This window comes from Diadema antillarum, unplaced genomic scaffold (assembly GCF_040938485.1).
Source record: "Diadema antillarum isolate AM-2024a unplaced genomic scaffold, OU_Dant_1.0 scf00000035, whole genome shotgun sequence".
Classification (NCBI taxonomy): domain Eukaryota; kingdom Metazoa; phylum Echinodermata; class Echinoidea; order Diadematoida; family Diadematidae; genus Diadema; species Diadema antillarum.
The window spans coordinates 1,109,099-1,126,182 of NW_027270924.1; the positions used below are offsets into that span (position 1 = coordinate 1,109,099).

The 17,084-nt window shown below is 38.6% G+C and overlaps 1 protein-coding gene across 1 annotated transcript in view; it reads right to left on the bottom strand.

Moving 5' to 3' along the window:
• Window positions 1-17,084, bottom strand: part of LOC139744481 (guanine nucleotide exchange factor VAV2-like) — a 65,269-nt gene that overhangs the window by 45,626 nt on the left and 2,559 nt on the right. Inside the window, exons 3-8 of the mRNA XM_071654918.1 lie at window positions 9,314-9,367; window positions 6,335-6,470; window positions 5,135-5,224; window positions 4,296-4,364; window positions 1,963-2,160; window positions 497-592 (exon numbers count right to left, since the gene is read on the bottom strand). Coding sequence (XP_071511019.1) covers window positions 497-592; window positions 1,963-2,160; window positions 4,296-4,364; window positions 5,135-5,224; window positions 6,335-6,470; window positions 9,314-9,367 — 643 coding nt within the window. The remainder of the gene's footprint in view (window positions 1-496; window positions 593-1,962; window positions 2,161-4,295; window positions 4,365-5,134; window positions 5,225-6,334; window positions 6,471-9,313; window positions 9,368-17,084) is intronic.

Genomic DNA, 17,084 nt, shown 5'->3' on the forward strand with positions numbered 1-17,084 from the left:
ACTTGGGCAACCATAACAGGAAGATGTCTACAGGTGTGTGCTTGATGAACATTGGAGAACATAAACTGCACTAAATGATTTCTACCTACATGTATCGGAGGATGTAAACTACACTAAATGATTTCTACCTACAATGTATCAGAGTCTGACATAAAATACACTAATTGATTTCTACCTAAAAAAAAAAAGAGAAGAAAAAGAAAACCTTTACAAAAAGGGAACCTAATTTCTACAAATAAACAAAAACTCTCATACAATACACATGACAAAACATCCAACTTCTGGTTACACCATATACACTGTCTTTACTGTCCAAGCAGTTTCACCTACACTTAGTGTCATACGAACAAGTACTTCAAGTGTGCAGCACTTCACGTTTTATGCAACACTTCACGTTTTAATAATGAGAACCAAGGGCGAGTCTTCGCCAGGCCGTGCTAGCGTTGACTGCATTGCAGGAAATGAGGCAAGGCATATATATAAAACATCGCCTCACCTTAAGAAGAAGATGGTACTTGAGTATCCTCTGCATAGGGACGCTGAGAAGATCACGGAGCCGGAACTTGTTATCATTTGCAATTCTCTGGCACTCCTGCGGACAAAAAAAGTAAAACCAGACTTTATCTGCCGGCGACATGAGGCTGACAGTAGAAAGAGATGCGTGCAAACAATCGGCAGCACAGAGGAGGTCCACACAAGTCTTTGCAAATCTTTGTGTCATAGATATATCACTATGCCACGCCTCTTTTATCACACTTTACCATCTTTTTTTGTTTTCGTGATTTGTACAAAATGAAGAATCATATTTTTCTTAAATATACCTACGAATAGCCAAGTAGTAAAAACAACAAACATCACGTTGAAATTGTGACAGGACATTTAGAAATTTATCACGACAGTGATGGGTGGCCAGATCTTGATGAACTTGACGAATCTTAACGAACTTGTCACGAGTACAGTGGACTCCCATCATAACAAAGTTCTCAGGGCCGACAGCTTTCTTTCGTTATATCGAAATTTCGTTATAACCGAACAAATAAACAGTAAAAAAACACAGAGCTGATAACGCTGCAGCCTAAATTCTTACTTCGTTGTAACCGGAATTTCGTTATAACCGTGTTTGTTATAACGGGAGTGCACTGTATTTGAACTGTGACTGCACTGCCCTGCCCACGCACTGAAGTAGAAACTCTGCCACTTGCTTCCCCTTCTAATTGAGTACCAGTATTTGATGGTTACTGCTAACCAATAAGATATCAAATACAAGTCACATCTCCAGGTCTGAAAATGTGCACCTGGGAGTTGGTACAACTCTATTACTGTATTGGCTGTGAAAATGCTCCCTTCCTCCCCCCCCCCCACTCCCCAAGCAATTTCTGTTATACATTTGCTATGAACAGCCCAGGAATCGACTGACTATTATCAACCCGTTGTAGACGAGTCCAGAGTATACTTGGGCAAGTGTCTATTGGAAATGCGTGTTGTAACATAATCAAACCGTCCTCAACAGTTTAAATACTGGTTTACAAAATGTTCCTGCTCTTTTTAGGATGAGAGCTGGTGGCTTTCACATTTCTAATGAACATGAAGGAAAGGCTTGTCTGTTGTCATGGAAACGTCAAGCGTGATTTTTGTTTGTACCATTACAAGATTTCCATGAAATCCTTTCACCGACTATGAGCAACAGGGGACTTTGTCCTCGTACTTAAGCCCCAGGTTGGTACGATGAACACATCACAAGCTAGCTCTGTGTCCGAGACAGTGTGTGAAAAGTTCTATCCTTTGCCATTGAGAAAACCTGATGACTTTAAATAAGACGCTCACTTATTGATTAGAACCAGAGCAGTAGTTACCTCCCAAGTCATCAATAACTAATGAGTAGGGAGTTGTGTAGATGACTGTTGATAGAGCACAGTCTCTGGGTGAAACACAATGACGTCAATGACAGTGCGTGGGACTAACCTCGATCCTCATCCTAACCGTCTGGTTTGTTGAAACCTTCTCGATGTGATTCTGGGCGTGGAGCATCATGGAGCAGTAGTAGCCATAGATGAGGAAGTTCTTCTTGTGCTTCTTGAAGGCCTGGGCCATTGTTGGACTTGGTCTCTGAAAGGCGTCCTGAAGGTCCTTAAAGAAGGCTCGATGGCGCCTGTGAAGTTCCTGCAGCGGGAGAATTAAGGCGGAGGAGGATGATTAATACTGCACACTTTCATCAGGATAAAGGATTATATATCATGGGGTAAGAGTATCAAGACACAAGAACAGAACAAAACACAAACAACTAGACAAGCACTCAGAGAGCGCAGACCTCCACCTAGAAAGCAACTCATTTCCACCTGTTCACGCATGCAATCTATTTCCCAAAATAGAAGCCTTTTGTTTACGTCATTGCACTGCGCTTTATGCCTGAGCAGAGCGTGCACTGTAGTGCGCGTATGTAAACCTGCAGTACGCACAGTTTAAACTCCAAGTTTGTTGACCTTATATGCCAAAATATGAAAAATCCTTCAAAAATCGATAAAATTTCCCGGATCACTACCAAAACTGAATGAGGTGTTCCTTGTGTTAATAGACATTTCATGGAAGATTCATTTTAATCCATACACAACTTTTCGAGTTATTTTGCAAACAGACAAACCAACGCCAATGATCACTTAACCTCCTTCCTCAGTGGAGGTAAAAAATATGCAGACACACATACAGTATCAGAAATGCAGGTCAGTTATCATCACAATGTGTCTTTTTTTTTATTTTGATGCACCTGCCTCTCTCATCACTACCACCATTACCATCATTACAACCATCGCCATCACCATCTACATCACCATCACCATCACTACCACCACCATCACCATCACCATCACATCACCATCACCATCACCATCACCATCACCCTCACCATCACCATCACCATCACATCACCATCACCACCACCACCATAACCATCACCACCACCACCACCACCACCATCACCATCACATCACCATCACATCACCATCACCATCACCATCACCACCACCATCACCACCACCACCATCACATCACCATCACATCACCATCATCACCGTCACCATCACCACCACCATCACCCTCATCATTACCATGATCATGATCATCACCATCACCATCACATCACCATCACATCACCATCACCATCACCATCACCATCACCATCACCATCACCATCACCATCACCATCACCATCACCATCACCATCACCATCACCATCACCATCACCACCACCACCATCACCACCACAATCATCACCATCACCATCACCATCAGCATCACATCACATCACCATCACCACCACCACCACCATCACCATCACCATCACCATCACCATCAGCATCACCACCACCATCACCACCACCATCATCATCACCACCACCACTACCACCACCATCATCATCACCATCACCATCACCATCACATCAGCATCACATCACTACCACCATCACCATCACTATCACCACCACCATCACCATCAGCATCATCATCATCACCACCACCACCACCACCATCACCATCACCATCACCATCACAATCACCATCACTACCATCACCATCACCATCACCATCACCCTCATCATTACCATGATCATCATCATCACCATCACCATCACCATCACCATCACCATCACCATCACCATCACATCACCATCACATCACCATCACATCACCATCACCATCACCATCACCAACACCATCACCCTCATCATCATCATATTTAGGATCATCTTTATTATCTTTATAACTGCCATCCTCTCTAAGACCGGTTTCATATTATTCCTTTTCCACATTATGACCGAATCAAAGCACCATCATTTTCATCACTATAACCATAATCATCAAGATCATCATAATATTTGGCAACATTATTTTCATCTTTATCAATATCATCCTCTCTACCATTGTCATTACCATCGCCGCCATCATCAATGTCAGCATTATTATCAGTTTTAACGCCACTGTTGACATCATCAAAAACACAACCCCCAACAGCAGAAGCATTTTTGAAGACTAAATCACAAGGAGACTGCAAACAGTGAGAAAATTATTGCGAGCAACTTCCCTTAGACTTGTCGTTAAAAAAAAATAATGTATACCAAAGATTAATAAATCACTTTTATAACCGGCTAACAATTTTAAAAGCATGACAAGCCTGCAAACCATGCTTGTACTCTTCCATACAAAAAATTGACATGAAATATAACGAAACAGAAGTGAGGAATGGCGACGGATGAATGCGAAGCATGCAGTCATGTCATGACAACATTATCTAGTGCACTCACCTCAATGTTCAAGAATATTGTGTCGATGTCCTGTCTAGTCAACACTTGCCTCAGTGGTTTGATGAATTGCTGGAAGGTGAAGGTTACAGAGAGGAGAAAAGACGCCCTTCGTCACAAAAGTGAGGCACAAGTGCAGCCGGTCAACATTCTTTCCTCAAATGTCACAAGCAGTTGGAAGGTATGCGACTATATGAGCATTTATCCTGATTTCTTCAGAAATTGGACTCTTTCCAGCAAATCAATCTGATACTCATAGCTTATTTCTCAGCAACCTACCCGACTGTTCTGATGGTAATCTACGGACCTTCAGCTAACAAACAACCAACAAAGTCACAAACATACACATATAAATAAATTGCAGAGCTATTTTTTTTAACAATCTGTAACTATAAATTAGCAAGTACCAACTATAGCTCTGCTAAAACAAACAAACAAACAAATAAACATGCAAACGAACTTGTTCTTGCTCTGTAAAAATCATTGCAAGTCTGATAGGATATTTATTCTTCCTGCATTAATGCCAAACAAAAGAAAAACTCGGTGAAGATTTAATTGCAAACAAACAGGAGCCTCTGCTGCTCCTTTTTTATTCATCTATTTTTTTTTTTTTGCATACAAACCACTAAGCGAAGATGTGAAGCAATGACATAGCTGTTTTCATAGCTTAATTTGCATAACATGTCATAATGACTGATAATAATGAGGACAAGGTAAAAATACATACTTGCACAACACTACCATATTATTCTATCAAATCCTTACACAAATTTTGCTTCATTACAGTCATACTGAACAAAGAAGTCAAACTTATACCTTGAGCCACTACAAACGCGACTTACCTCGCATAACATATGCAGCGCCTCCACATACTTCTGCTCCGTTTCGACGATCTCTCGCCGGCAGAACTCGCGTTTGTCAACCTTCATCGACTGCATTGATGGTAGGGGGGTATAGGGAGAAAATACAGCACAGTGTGATGTAAAGCCATTTCATCAAAACGACATAATTTTATATTCTAGAATGGAGGAGAAACCTTCGGGTGAGGAGTCAAATATCATTCTGTCTAGATGTATTTCTTGCTACTCTCTTCTTCTCCTTATTCTTCATTATCTTTCTCCTCTTCTTTCTCATCTTCTTAAAACAATCCTTCTATCAATCCTCCTCCTTCTCCTCCTCCTCCTCTTCCTTCATTTGCATTTCATGGAATGTCCACAAAGTGGGGTGAAGTTTTTGCCTTTGCCTTTGGCATCCTCTCGTTAGGACTTGCAAATGCGCATAATCTTATTGTGCCATTAAAAGTCTATAAGAATGAACCCAGCCCAGGTATGGTAAAAACCTCAACAGTACTCATAAGTAAAGTGAAAAACATCCATACATAGGATAGCATCCGGTATTATACTGTCCCTGGCAAAGACGTGTCCTGAAATTTTTCTGAGGCTCAAACCAAAGAAATTTGATACGTATAAAGTATCCTTATTTTCCTCTCTTTTTGATCTCTAGGAAAAATAAGGGAAATCATTTGTGTCTTCATCCAAAATGGCTTGACCCTTTTTAAAGGGGCATTCAGACGATTTTCATAATTTCACATCATGTCGTACATAAATTGACAACTCCATGTATTGATTTGTGGAATTAATTGCGGTTCTTGAGCAGAGAAACAATACTTTGAAAAACCTTAAACAAATTACACTGCACAATGATGATGACATAAGAGGTTCACATTTTTCAGAAATGTAGCAGTGTAATTCCATTACAATTCCGCTTGTTTGCGAGTTCACCTGTGTATAATCTATGTATGCCTTCTTCTTTTGTTCTGCTTCCTTGAGCCCCAACTCATGCATTCTTATGGTGACTCTGCCATGTCATCATCCTTGTTCATTCCAATTTGTTCTAAATTTTGAAAATATTCTTATTCTTCATCCCAATTATCATATATTCTGAAACTCTGTCCTCAGTATAACTTATCTATAGTTGTTCAAATGTAAAAATCTCAAAATCATCCAGAGGTCTCCTTTAACTCAGCTACTCTGTCTAGTCACCTCTGTAGTGGACGTCCGTTGCGCAGGGGCCTGCTTGAGTTCCCTGCGAATGTTGACAAGATCGTCGTAGATCTTGTCCCCCTCGTCCTCGTCCACCGTGTCGTAAATCTCACCCTCATCCTGGAGGTCGTGCTCACTTAAAAGATGAAAACGGACAAAAAAAAAATCAAATCAATATTCTTTTCTGACAATATCCCTCGAAATACACATTTTACACTTGTTTTTGCAACATATGAGCCTGTCTATGGCCGTAGTGTACTGTCTGAATTATAACTATGAATAAAAATGAACAAATATTTGGAATGAGACAAAACTAACAATGACACCTTTGTATAAATGCAATGCCATTTAATACTAAAATGTTGAGCAATGACATGACATCACTGAGAATTTGAATGCATGCTGTATTCAGACAACATACTAGGTAGCACATGTACTTCGTCTCAACATAACAAAATGTAAACACTCCAAAATGTATTTTTTTCACTTGACAAAGTAACATTTTCTCTTTCTCATTTTCTTTGACAGGCTGAGTGTACACATACACAAAACAAAAGATATATTCAAGCTGACACATGAAATAAAAGGTTTTGATAATATAAAAATGAAAATTGAAAAGAATGTTATTGATTTAGCAGGCAGTTTCGAAAGCATGATTTTCAATTAATTTCTCCTGTCATTTGAAGGCCTGACTCTTCATGTTTCAATGTAAAGGTCTTTATAAATTCATGTCCACTCTCTATCAATGAACCCTTCCGTCTACTACACTTCTGAGTTTTGCTTAACTACTAGCACGCACATGCCATGTAATCGGTAGCAAATCTTTACAAGCGTCTCTGACAGCGACATTTGAAAAGGTGTCCAAATATCACTTTATCAAAGCTACCACCATAAAACTTTTATCATCTAGTGAAATTGATATCCGCCCCCTCGCATGGAACAAACATACGGTATCACAGTTGCATACCGTCCCTGAGGTGACAAGACCTCTTATCTCAAAAATCATGATACATTTCAGGAGAGGGGAAAAACTTTTTGCATTATTGCAACATTTTTGCAAAAAGACATCAACATTGACATGAAATGATGTACAATGTATGAACATTGGTTATTAGATTACATTAATAATTGTAATGTTTTAAAGCCGAGATCAGTATTTTTGATACTGAAAAATTAAGTTAGAAGGTTTTTGAATAAAAGCAAATTCAGACACAAGGTCTTGTCACCCCAGGAACGATATGCCAAAGCAGCTATCCTCTGCATACGAAAGCATGTATACGTACTGATGCAAAGTAAGAAAACATTCCGAAAGCAAAAAAAAATATTCCCATTTCAATATGATAAAAATGCCACAGAAACAAATTAGATGGCAAATGAAATTGTAGAATAAACATCAAAATCTTTATTTTTCTATCACAGCCATATTCCATATTTTCTTGTTATGAAAGAACATAAGAAACATACCAAATATGGTTAAAATGTACTGTTTGGCAGCTCTGATGTGCCTGTTCTCAACTTCAAATATATGATAAGATGCATTTCCTACACAGAATTGTCTTGCTATACATCTAAAACTAAAACAAAATCAAAGAATTAAAAAAAAAAATCCTATGTAAACTGTTTGGTTCTTAATTGGCACAAATACACACAGACAGCTTTCATCACAGTATTCCTGATAGGCTTCTGAAAGAAATAGTTAGACTACGTGACAGATCATGTTTCTTTTTAAACCCTACTGTTAAAAGGCCGAGGAAAGCTTATGAGAGTGGTATGACGCTTGCAGGTAATTTCTCCTTCACACAATCTCATATCCAAAAGTAAACTGAGTCGACGTTCACACTTGGACAAACATGTTGAGTGTAGAGTGGATTCTTCCGCAAAAAAAAAAGAAAATTGACCGATTGGGATGAGTTGGGAATTCTCTTGAGTCATCGACTTTGCTCCATTTGCATATTCTTCATTCACCAGTTATTTGGAGTTGGTTTTTAACTTCATAATACTCTCCCGCTATTAGTTATAACTTTAACGACTCTTCAAAATATCGCAACTTACTGCAGCAATGTCTGTCTATTAATCAGGAGACTGTTGGTTTAATAGAGTCTTCGCCAATTATGTACTACTGTATGCCCATGATTTTTCATCTATCATGGCTGCTTCTAAAACACTGAATAGGTGCTTATTTACATCGATGTAGGGCAATTTGTCAATCAGTTGCAATAAAAATCAACTTGAAGCAAGAGTTCATCCATGAGAATCTTCAAAATTTTGCCTCTCATGCGATGCACATCATCTCAGATGTGGGGTTATTGCTAAATTTGGCTCTTGTAAAAGGGATGCTTATTTCTCATACCACCACTGTAACAGTCTTGATCATGATTTCTTCTACAGAGCAACGCTGTCTTACAAGGGCTCTGATGCTTGAGAAACATAATGCTGGGTGCTGCACAACTTTTTTTTTTCCACTTGCCCAGTTCAGCAAAGCAGATTTTCAAATTGTTGCAGAACACTTGCCCGAAAATGAATTTTACTTGCCCGAAAAGAAAGTCCAAACATACGAGAAAATGATATCGAAAATCACTTGTAAGTGAAAGACTTGCTAAAAACACAATCATTTTTATAAACAGCACATGTGCTGATTCGCACGCATTATAAACACATTGAAGTAACAAACTTGGTTTGAGCGAGTGTCGTTGCATTGCATTGGGACTTCTTCACCTAAATGTTGGAAAGTTGCTGAAATGACATTATCTGCATCACATCACTAAACAGTAATTATCTTTGGGCTTCTGTATTTTTGACTTCACAGATTTGAAGGGGGAAAATGCAAAAAAAAAAGAAAAGAAAAAAAAGGTTTCAAAACTTTCACTTGCCCAGGGCAATCGGGCAAGCGTTTAAATATTTGGCACCCTGCATATCCTACATGCGGTCCAAATGTATGGTATACCACGCGTATGCCGAATCATGGGCGCAAATACTTACTCTGCCATATCTTCCAGGCCTCCATAGATATCTTCCTCTATCGTGCTGAACGGTCTGGTGGAAGAAGATGAGAAAGAAAAAATAATGATAAAACATGGTTTTAAAAAACAAAAGAGGAAAGCAAGAGTGAGAAATAGCTGCCTGTTATTATCAATCAACCGCGCCCGCAGAAATGGTCCAAGTGGCTCTGGCGGGCATCACAGTATGACGATCAATCAACATTAAGGGGCTCCAAAGATGGGCCTTGCAGAGAGACGCCGCCGCCGCTGCGGGGCGAAGGCTCGAGGCCAAAGAATCGTGAGAATGATTAACATTAAGTGTTGTGATGTGCGTCAGTCCTCGTGGTCCATTTGCCATTGATGACATTGAGCTGGTGCATTATGGGGGCACATGGGTATGAGTATAGGCATTAATTTTGCCTCTGTCTCTCTGTCTCTCTCTTTCTCTCTCTCCTTTTTATGCAGTTGTCCAATCACTCTCGTATCTACTATTTTTTTTAAAACTCTGCTACATCATCATTTTCTATTAACCCAATGCTCATGGAACCTGGTGGGTTTCCATGCACAGTCTACAGAAATTTTAAAGCTGTGTAGAAAGTGGATTAACCCTGTTAAATCTAGGAAGCTGAATATTAAATTATTAGAGCATCGCGATTTGATTGTGTCTTACCAGGACTAGTGCTACTGTAAAACCAGAAATTTTCATGCGCATTTGAATTTTGCAATTTCCTTTCTCCATTCATTAATGTAGTCAATGATCATAAATTTTAATCACTCGTGAAACTGTCTGGAAGTCTCAATTCGCAAAAAAAAATTAGACTAACTACGCATATGGCACTTATCATTTTTATTGCTATCATAATAAATAACAATAATCATTATTATCATTATTATGAACATCATCATCATAGAATATTATATTTGTTATTATTTAGTCTTTATACAGGATAGATACTTTAGTGATGTGAGCGGTTCTCCTAGTGGGCTCTGTTCACATCAGAAAGAGAACTACAAATAAAATATAACTAAATGAAGGAAAAAAGAAAAAAAAATTAGGAAGAGCTACTGAATATCAATATAAATCATATCTTTAACCTCTACAGAAACCTGTTTTACTAAGTGAATTACATAATAAATTATGCAGGTGGGTAATGCGTTCCAAAAGAACATACAGTACTCTTCTAGATACAATGTATATTGCAAGGTCTTTGATCAGAAAACCGAGACACTCCCATCTCTACCCAGGTTTCTACCAAATAAAACATGAAACTGGCAGATATCAGTCTCGAGCAATCACGGTCTGACAAATTTTACAGTATTCATCCACTGTGCACTTTGCTTCTCTTTGTTTGTACCATTGTTGGTGGGATACAATTCTCCTATATTTTTTCTCTTTTGTTCAGTTGACACTTCTGCATTTGTGAATGCTCAATATGAAAAGAGAAAGTAATACCGGAAAGTATCATAGATACATTATCAGGTAGAGCTCCAGGACAGGAAAAGCTATGAAATGCGATCAACTGTAACCCTGAACGAGACAGGATGTAATCTGTATTACATTAGTTGGGTTTACATACATTATTTTGATGTTATCGTGATAAACTGAAAGCATCCAAACTGTATTAGAGATACTACCTGTGCCACTACATGTGCCATTAAAAAAAAAAAACATCTGAAGTATCCAGTTTAAGAGGACTTTGTTTTATTGGTCTATAGCGTCAAAAAGTATGGCATTCACATGATACCTTTGTGATCCCATTCTAATATGCATTGTCAAAATCACTCCAGATATCAAAAGCTAATCAAGTTGGGATAACAAGGAAGCTGCATTCGCACTGCATATTTTGTGTCATCAAGAAGATACTGTATACGCCAAATATTTTGCGAGGTTTTTTATTTTCGTGAATTTCACGAGTCAGGTGCTAATCGTGAAATTAAAGACATGCAAAAATATTGACTCTGATCCTGATGTGAATGTGACGACGTGTCCACTAAATTCTCCATTCAGTACAGGGCTCCATGATCGCGAACTTAACCACTTGCAAAATTGTTGGGAATTCTCAATTCGCAAAAATTAAGAGTCACGAAATAAATGGCGTATACAGTAAAGGGACCGTACAGTACTGGTCGAGGGGAGGATTCAGGTTTATAACATTTCTTGGTGAGATAATGAGAAATCTCTTATGAAATATGAAAGAGGCAATGTAATTTCAAGAAGGATTCAATGTTTATTTGCTGAATATTGGCCTTGAAATGGCTGAGATATCCAGAAAAGCGATCCTAATAAATTGACAGGTCATGACTTTTATTAGGATCTCTTTGTATTACCTTGTTTTTAGATATCTCAGCCCATTTCCAAACCTATTTTCATCAAATAAACTTTTGATTCCCCTTAGAATTATATGCTCTTTGACATTACATAGAGTGGTTTCTAAATATCTTGCAAAACGTTACAAGCGGAATCCTCACCTCATCCAGTACTGCACAGTCCCTTTCAGTCTTCAAGAATCTTTTTTTTTAAGTTCTTCTTTTTTTTAATGGTAGTTTGTTGTACTACCAACAAAATCTGTAACAAGCATGTTGATAGGCAGAAGAGCATGCAATGCTTATATTGCATACCTGGCCGAATGGGTACATCAAATGCAAACCGTTTATACATGTACAGTACTGTATGTGTATAGAGTAATAATTATGCTCAGAAACCCCAAAATCTATATTTGTGATTCAGAAATGTCTTTAATGGGCAAAAGAGGGGGGGGGCAGTGACATTGAGAAAGGGAGAGAGAAAGAGAAGAAATGCATCAAAGGAAAAACATTGTGAATCTGTGTCACGTTATTAAATCTGTTTGATGAATTCTTTTTCCTATCATTTCTGATAAACTCATCCTCCTTTTCTCCTCAGACCCCCAGTCCTTTCATTACACATGAAATCTCATTTGCGCCTTCTTGCTTCTTAAAGGAGACTCAGTGGCCTGGAGGCATCTCCCAGACTCAGAAAATTAATTCATGGCTGCTTCTTATTTCATATGAGACTCTTAATTGAAGATGCCATTTGGAACCAGCAATGCACTGCTTGTCTATTCAACTGGCGTAGCCCCAGCTCCGCCGAACGGGGTGAAAGAGGCGACTGAGGCACACTTTTCCGTGCCGATCGGGTGGCTGAGTGTTTCCGTGCATTACTCATTTTCATTAAAGAGTCTTCTCCACTGCTCTGATTTATAAATCTGCGACCTCATCACACGATAGTAATTTACAGGGAAATATTGGCTTCCTACTCATCTTGGCCAGGTTTTACCTACACCATCTCCTTATCACCAAGTTTCCAACACCCCCTCCGCCCTTCCTCCCCCTCCCCCCCCCCCATCCCATTCCTTCTTTTATCATAGTTAACGAGCTTTCCCACTCAGAACTTTAAAAATTTCTTCTACGTTCACCTCTCTGAAATCAATATCATGCATACTTGGCTTGTATGCATGCATTCGGGGCACAAATTGAAGCGTAATTTGGTTTCTTCACACAGGCTGGGCAATAAAGCGGGAGATACGCCACGGGAGAAAATTGGAGCGCCGTGTGATGTCAAGAGTCAATAAAGGTGATGCATGCAGTGAGCTCATTAGTTTCGAGATGAGGAATGGGTGTAATATTCGTCACTGCTCCAATTCTGGGTGAAGGGAGCGTGATAAAAAAAAAAGAAAAGAAAAAAGAAAAATCAAGACCCCAGAAATTGGTCAGGTATGAGCTACAATCACATGCTCATATGGTGCATGGTATAACTGTAACATCTTGGAACAGTGGACAGGGCTCTGGAGCTCTTAATTACAAGGCCTTGGGTTCAAATCCTGCCTGAGCCTTGTGCATACTACATCCTGGGATCAGATCTTTACAAATTTTGTGTAGTATTTTTATCATTCTTGTATAAAGGAGGAGAGAGAGTACTAGTAAATTAATTCAAAAGTAGATAAAAATGAATAATAAAAATAAATTACATTATAGCAATTAAAAAAAAATGTTGAGCTCTTTGACATGCAACCATGTTTTAGAGGTTTTGAATATTTCAAACCCACTTAAGAGGAGAATTTATGTGCAGAGCTAAATTTTGTGTGAATTTTGGATACACTATTAAAGAGAGACAAATGTCTGCTCACAAACTGACTGGACTTTTTTTCCTCATATCAATATGCATGAGAAGGAAGTGAAATTCTTCTCTGGATGACTGCACTGTAGATATATTGCTATTTCTCTTTCTCTCTACGATAAGACATTGTACTTCAAACAAAAATCACCAATGTTCATCAAAGAGTCATTTGTAACAAGTGTTTTCACATTCATGAATGAGCTAACTATGCCAAGGCCAATGTGCTATTCTGTCATTGGCAATGTTATGAATGTTATGAAGTTTACCGTTACAGTATTATGTATTATGTTATTTTCTTTCTTGCTTTCTTTTTTTTTATGTGTCTACTGTATCTGTATATTGAGATATTGTGTAGGACCTCGGAGAATAACAGTGTTTGTAGCCACTGACAGAGCTACCCTACTAAAACAAAACACGATAAATGAATAAATGAATGTACATTTTTTAATGATGGCATCGCCTTGTTTCAGGTTCGTGTCTGAGATTACGAAATGAACGGACAACAAATAATAATCAGCATATTGCAGTGACCATAAAGCAAAAATAATGACGGAGATGTACAATTGCATGAATGGGTTTGTTTACAACCATTTTTAATATCAGAGTACACCTACCAGTCTTCATAATGACTCCACTTTCTGAGTCAATATTGCTCGAGGTGCTGTGTGTAATAAAAAAAAAAAAAAAAAAAAAATCTTCCCATGAAACATGGCCACAGGAATATTTCCCCCGCAGTCAAATAAAATGTATTGTGAGCTCACCCCTCAAGGGAACCTCACATAATGGACTTTGAACAAGAACAGTCTTTCACTGTGTGTTCCAATAATGTGAACATTGCCAACAATTACCTTTACAGCTGACTGGATAACTGAAAACATAATATTGGTACATTCAAGCAACATTAGATATTATCCTTAACCCATGCCCGCCCTCCCCCCCCCAAAAAAAAAGGTATGTTTCAGTTGACAACTCCGTATGCTCTTAATGTGTCTAAGTTGCAAAACCGAAAACAATTTCTGATTGTACAACAATATTCATTAACACATCTTTTGCACATTAATTTCATGGAGCTAACTACTCCAAAATAGAAACTTTCTACCATAAGGATGTTCATCACAGAAACAAGATTGGATATTTGCCAGTCTTTACTTACTCTCTCATGTGTCTGCTAGCTATCTCTCTCATGCCTGCTAACTATGAGTACTTCATGCTATTTCACAAAGGAGCCAAAGTTAATAAATTGTTTGTTGTTGTTGTTTCTACCCAGAGAGTGCAAGTTTCATGCACTATTTCACATCCAGAGAGTAACGACTTTAACTCGTTGAGGACGGGCTGATTTTGCTACAACACGCATTTCCCATCGACACTTGCCCGAGTATACCCGGGACTCATAATAAGGGTATTGCAAGCCATACAACCATTACGTCTATCATGCATTTTATCTATGATTTCTTTTAGATATTTTCCCTCAAAGGAATAGGTAAAGAGCTGATTGCTAGGGACAGAGAGTAATAATGAAAAGAATTAATCAAATGTAGAGACTATGGGCTCCAATAGGAGAAGGGAGAGGTCGAGATTCCAGATGACTGCAGGGCAAATTGATAGTATTATGAGGAGTTACTTCATCTTTAGGAAAGACAATCAGGAATCTCGCTGAAGGTCTGTAAAAAAAAAAAAAGAAGGTCTTTACTTCCTTGTTGCATACACACGACTACATACTGTACTATTACAGACCCTGTATTCTTGATCATTGTAAAGGCACGATAATACATACATAAAGGCGTGCTGAATTGTTATCCAGGAACATGTTAGAGCACTACAGGAAAAATTCAAAAAAGTCATTATAACCCCAGATAGGGCCTCGCGTAATAGAAATCTGGCCCGGCTGTCTTGAGCCCAATTACTACAGTAAGTAATAGACTGAAAATAAATAAATTGTCCGCCATTGAGTAATTATCTAGCATTAAATCATACTCATACATAGATGGAAGGTTTCATCAAAGTAATCTAAATGGGATTGATTAGTCATACCGTGAACTTTAAACAGATGTATCTAATGCCTGTATGCGGCTTTGTCTAAATAATTGGATTTGTGATTGATGACCAGTATGAAATCTGTCATGGTACATTATACAAAATGTGGATCTAGAGCAAACAAATTATGATCAATATTAATCTCCCATCCACTGCTGTGCCGTAAAAATGTGCTCAGTTCAAAAGCATATTTCACATAATTCATCGTCTGTGGTGATCTGTTGCATATCATTGCATGTTAAAGTGTGTGTGTGCCTGTGTGCAGCAAGACAATGACCGTTTCACATTGAATGGTGTTCTTATTTTCTTTTCTTTTCTTTTTTTTTGGGGGGGGGGGTGGGGAGGGGGAGGAGGTACAAGGGTGTCAAACTGATTTCTCTGTAGAGATAATGAACACGCACACTGAAGGACATTCCCACATCAGCTGCAATATCAATTAATAGCTCATTGAGGAATAGCTGTTTTTAATATAGCATTCATTTCCTATTAAAAGACACCTGCCTTAGTATACTTTGGGACTAGTCTTCAACAGTTTAAACCACCTTACAGGGTGTAGATACTTCTAGTCTGAACAATAGTCATTTGAATAGTGTTTTGTGTGTGATTTGGGCCACCCCCTCCCCCCCCCCCCCTTCACTGGGGAAGTCCCTGTAAATCACCACCAGCTGTTATTGCCAGATACAGTACCCTCTTGAACAAACATAAATGTATTGATCATAGCTGGTATGCATCAACAATGCATTTATTTGTATAGCTAGCACACACACACACACACACACACACACACACACACACACACACACACACACACACACACACACACATACACACACAGTCACATGCTTGTTTCAATGTCAATATTCTCCACAAAGACAATGTACAATTTGTATGTTATCAAAGCTTTGGAAATAGTTATCAAAATCTACATAATGCGGAGATAAGATATCCACCTACACATGGGCAACAGCGCCAAACATGATAGACTTGTCTTTCATATTTACTTGCATTGCACATACCCCTCAAGTGTCATGACAAGGCAGGGGTCGCACTTAACTTTTTTTTGAACTAGCCAGGCGGACTACTTAGAATCAATTTTGACACTGAAGCAATATTTTGGCTAGCCAGACGGACTAGTAACTTCAGAATTTTATGATTTTTGGCTAGTCCGACGTGATTTTGGGTGGCCAATGGCCAGCGGACCATCGCCAATTTCGAACCCTGCAAGGGCTATCATGTTACTTGTCTTTTGTATGTACCCATCTTGTTAGAAATACAATGCTTGCTTGTCTGTCTATACTTTATCAACTAAAGATCATCTGAAATCTACAATTGTATTCATGTACCAGTATCAACTTTGCCTCCAACATCTGCTTCCTTCTGATCAGCGTGTTCACAAGTTTTATGCTATGAGGTATATTATATGCAAACTGAACTTAACGAAACTGAATCAAAGTAAATCAATCTTAGCAAGCACTCCTTGCTAATCTGCATAGCAATGTGATATCTTATCTGACATTACAAGTACTTCTTCTTTGCAAACACTCCAGATTTTTTTGTTTGAAATTCCAGTATTTTGTGGAAAAGCTCTCAACAGGTGTGAGTT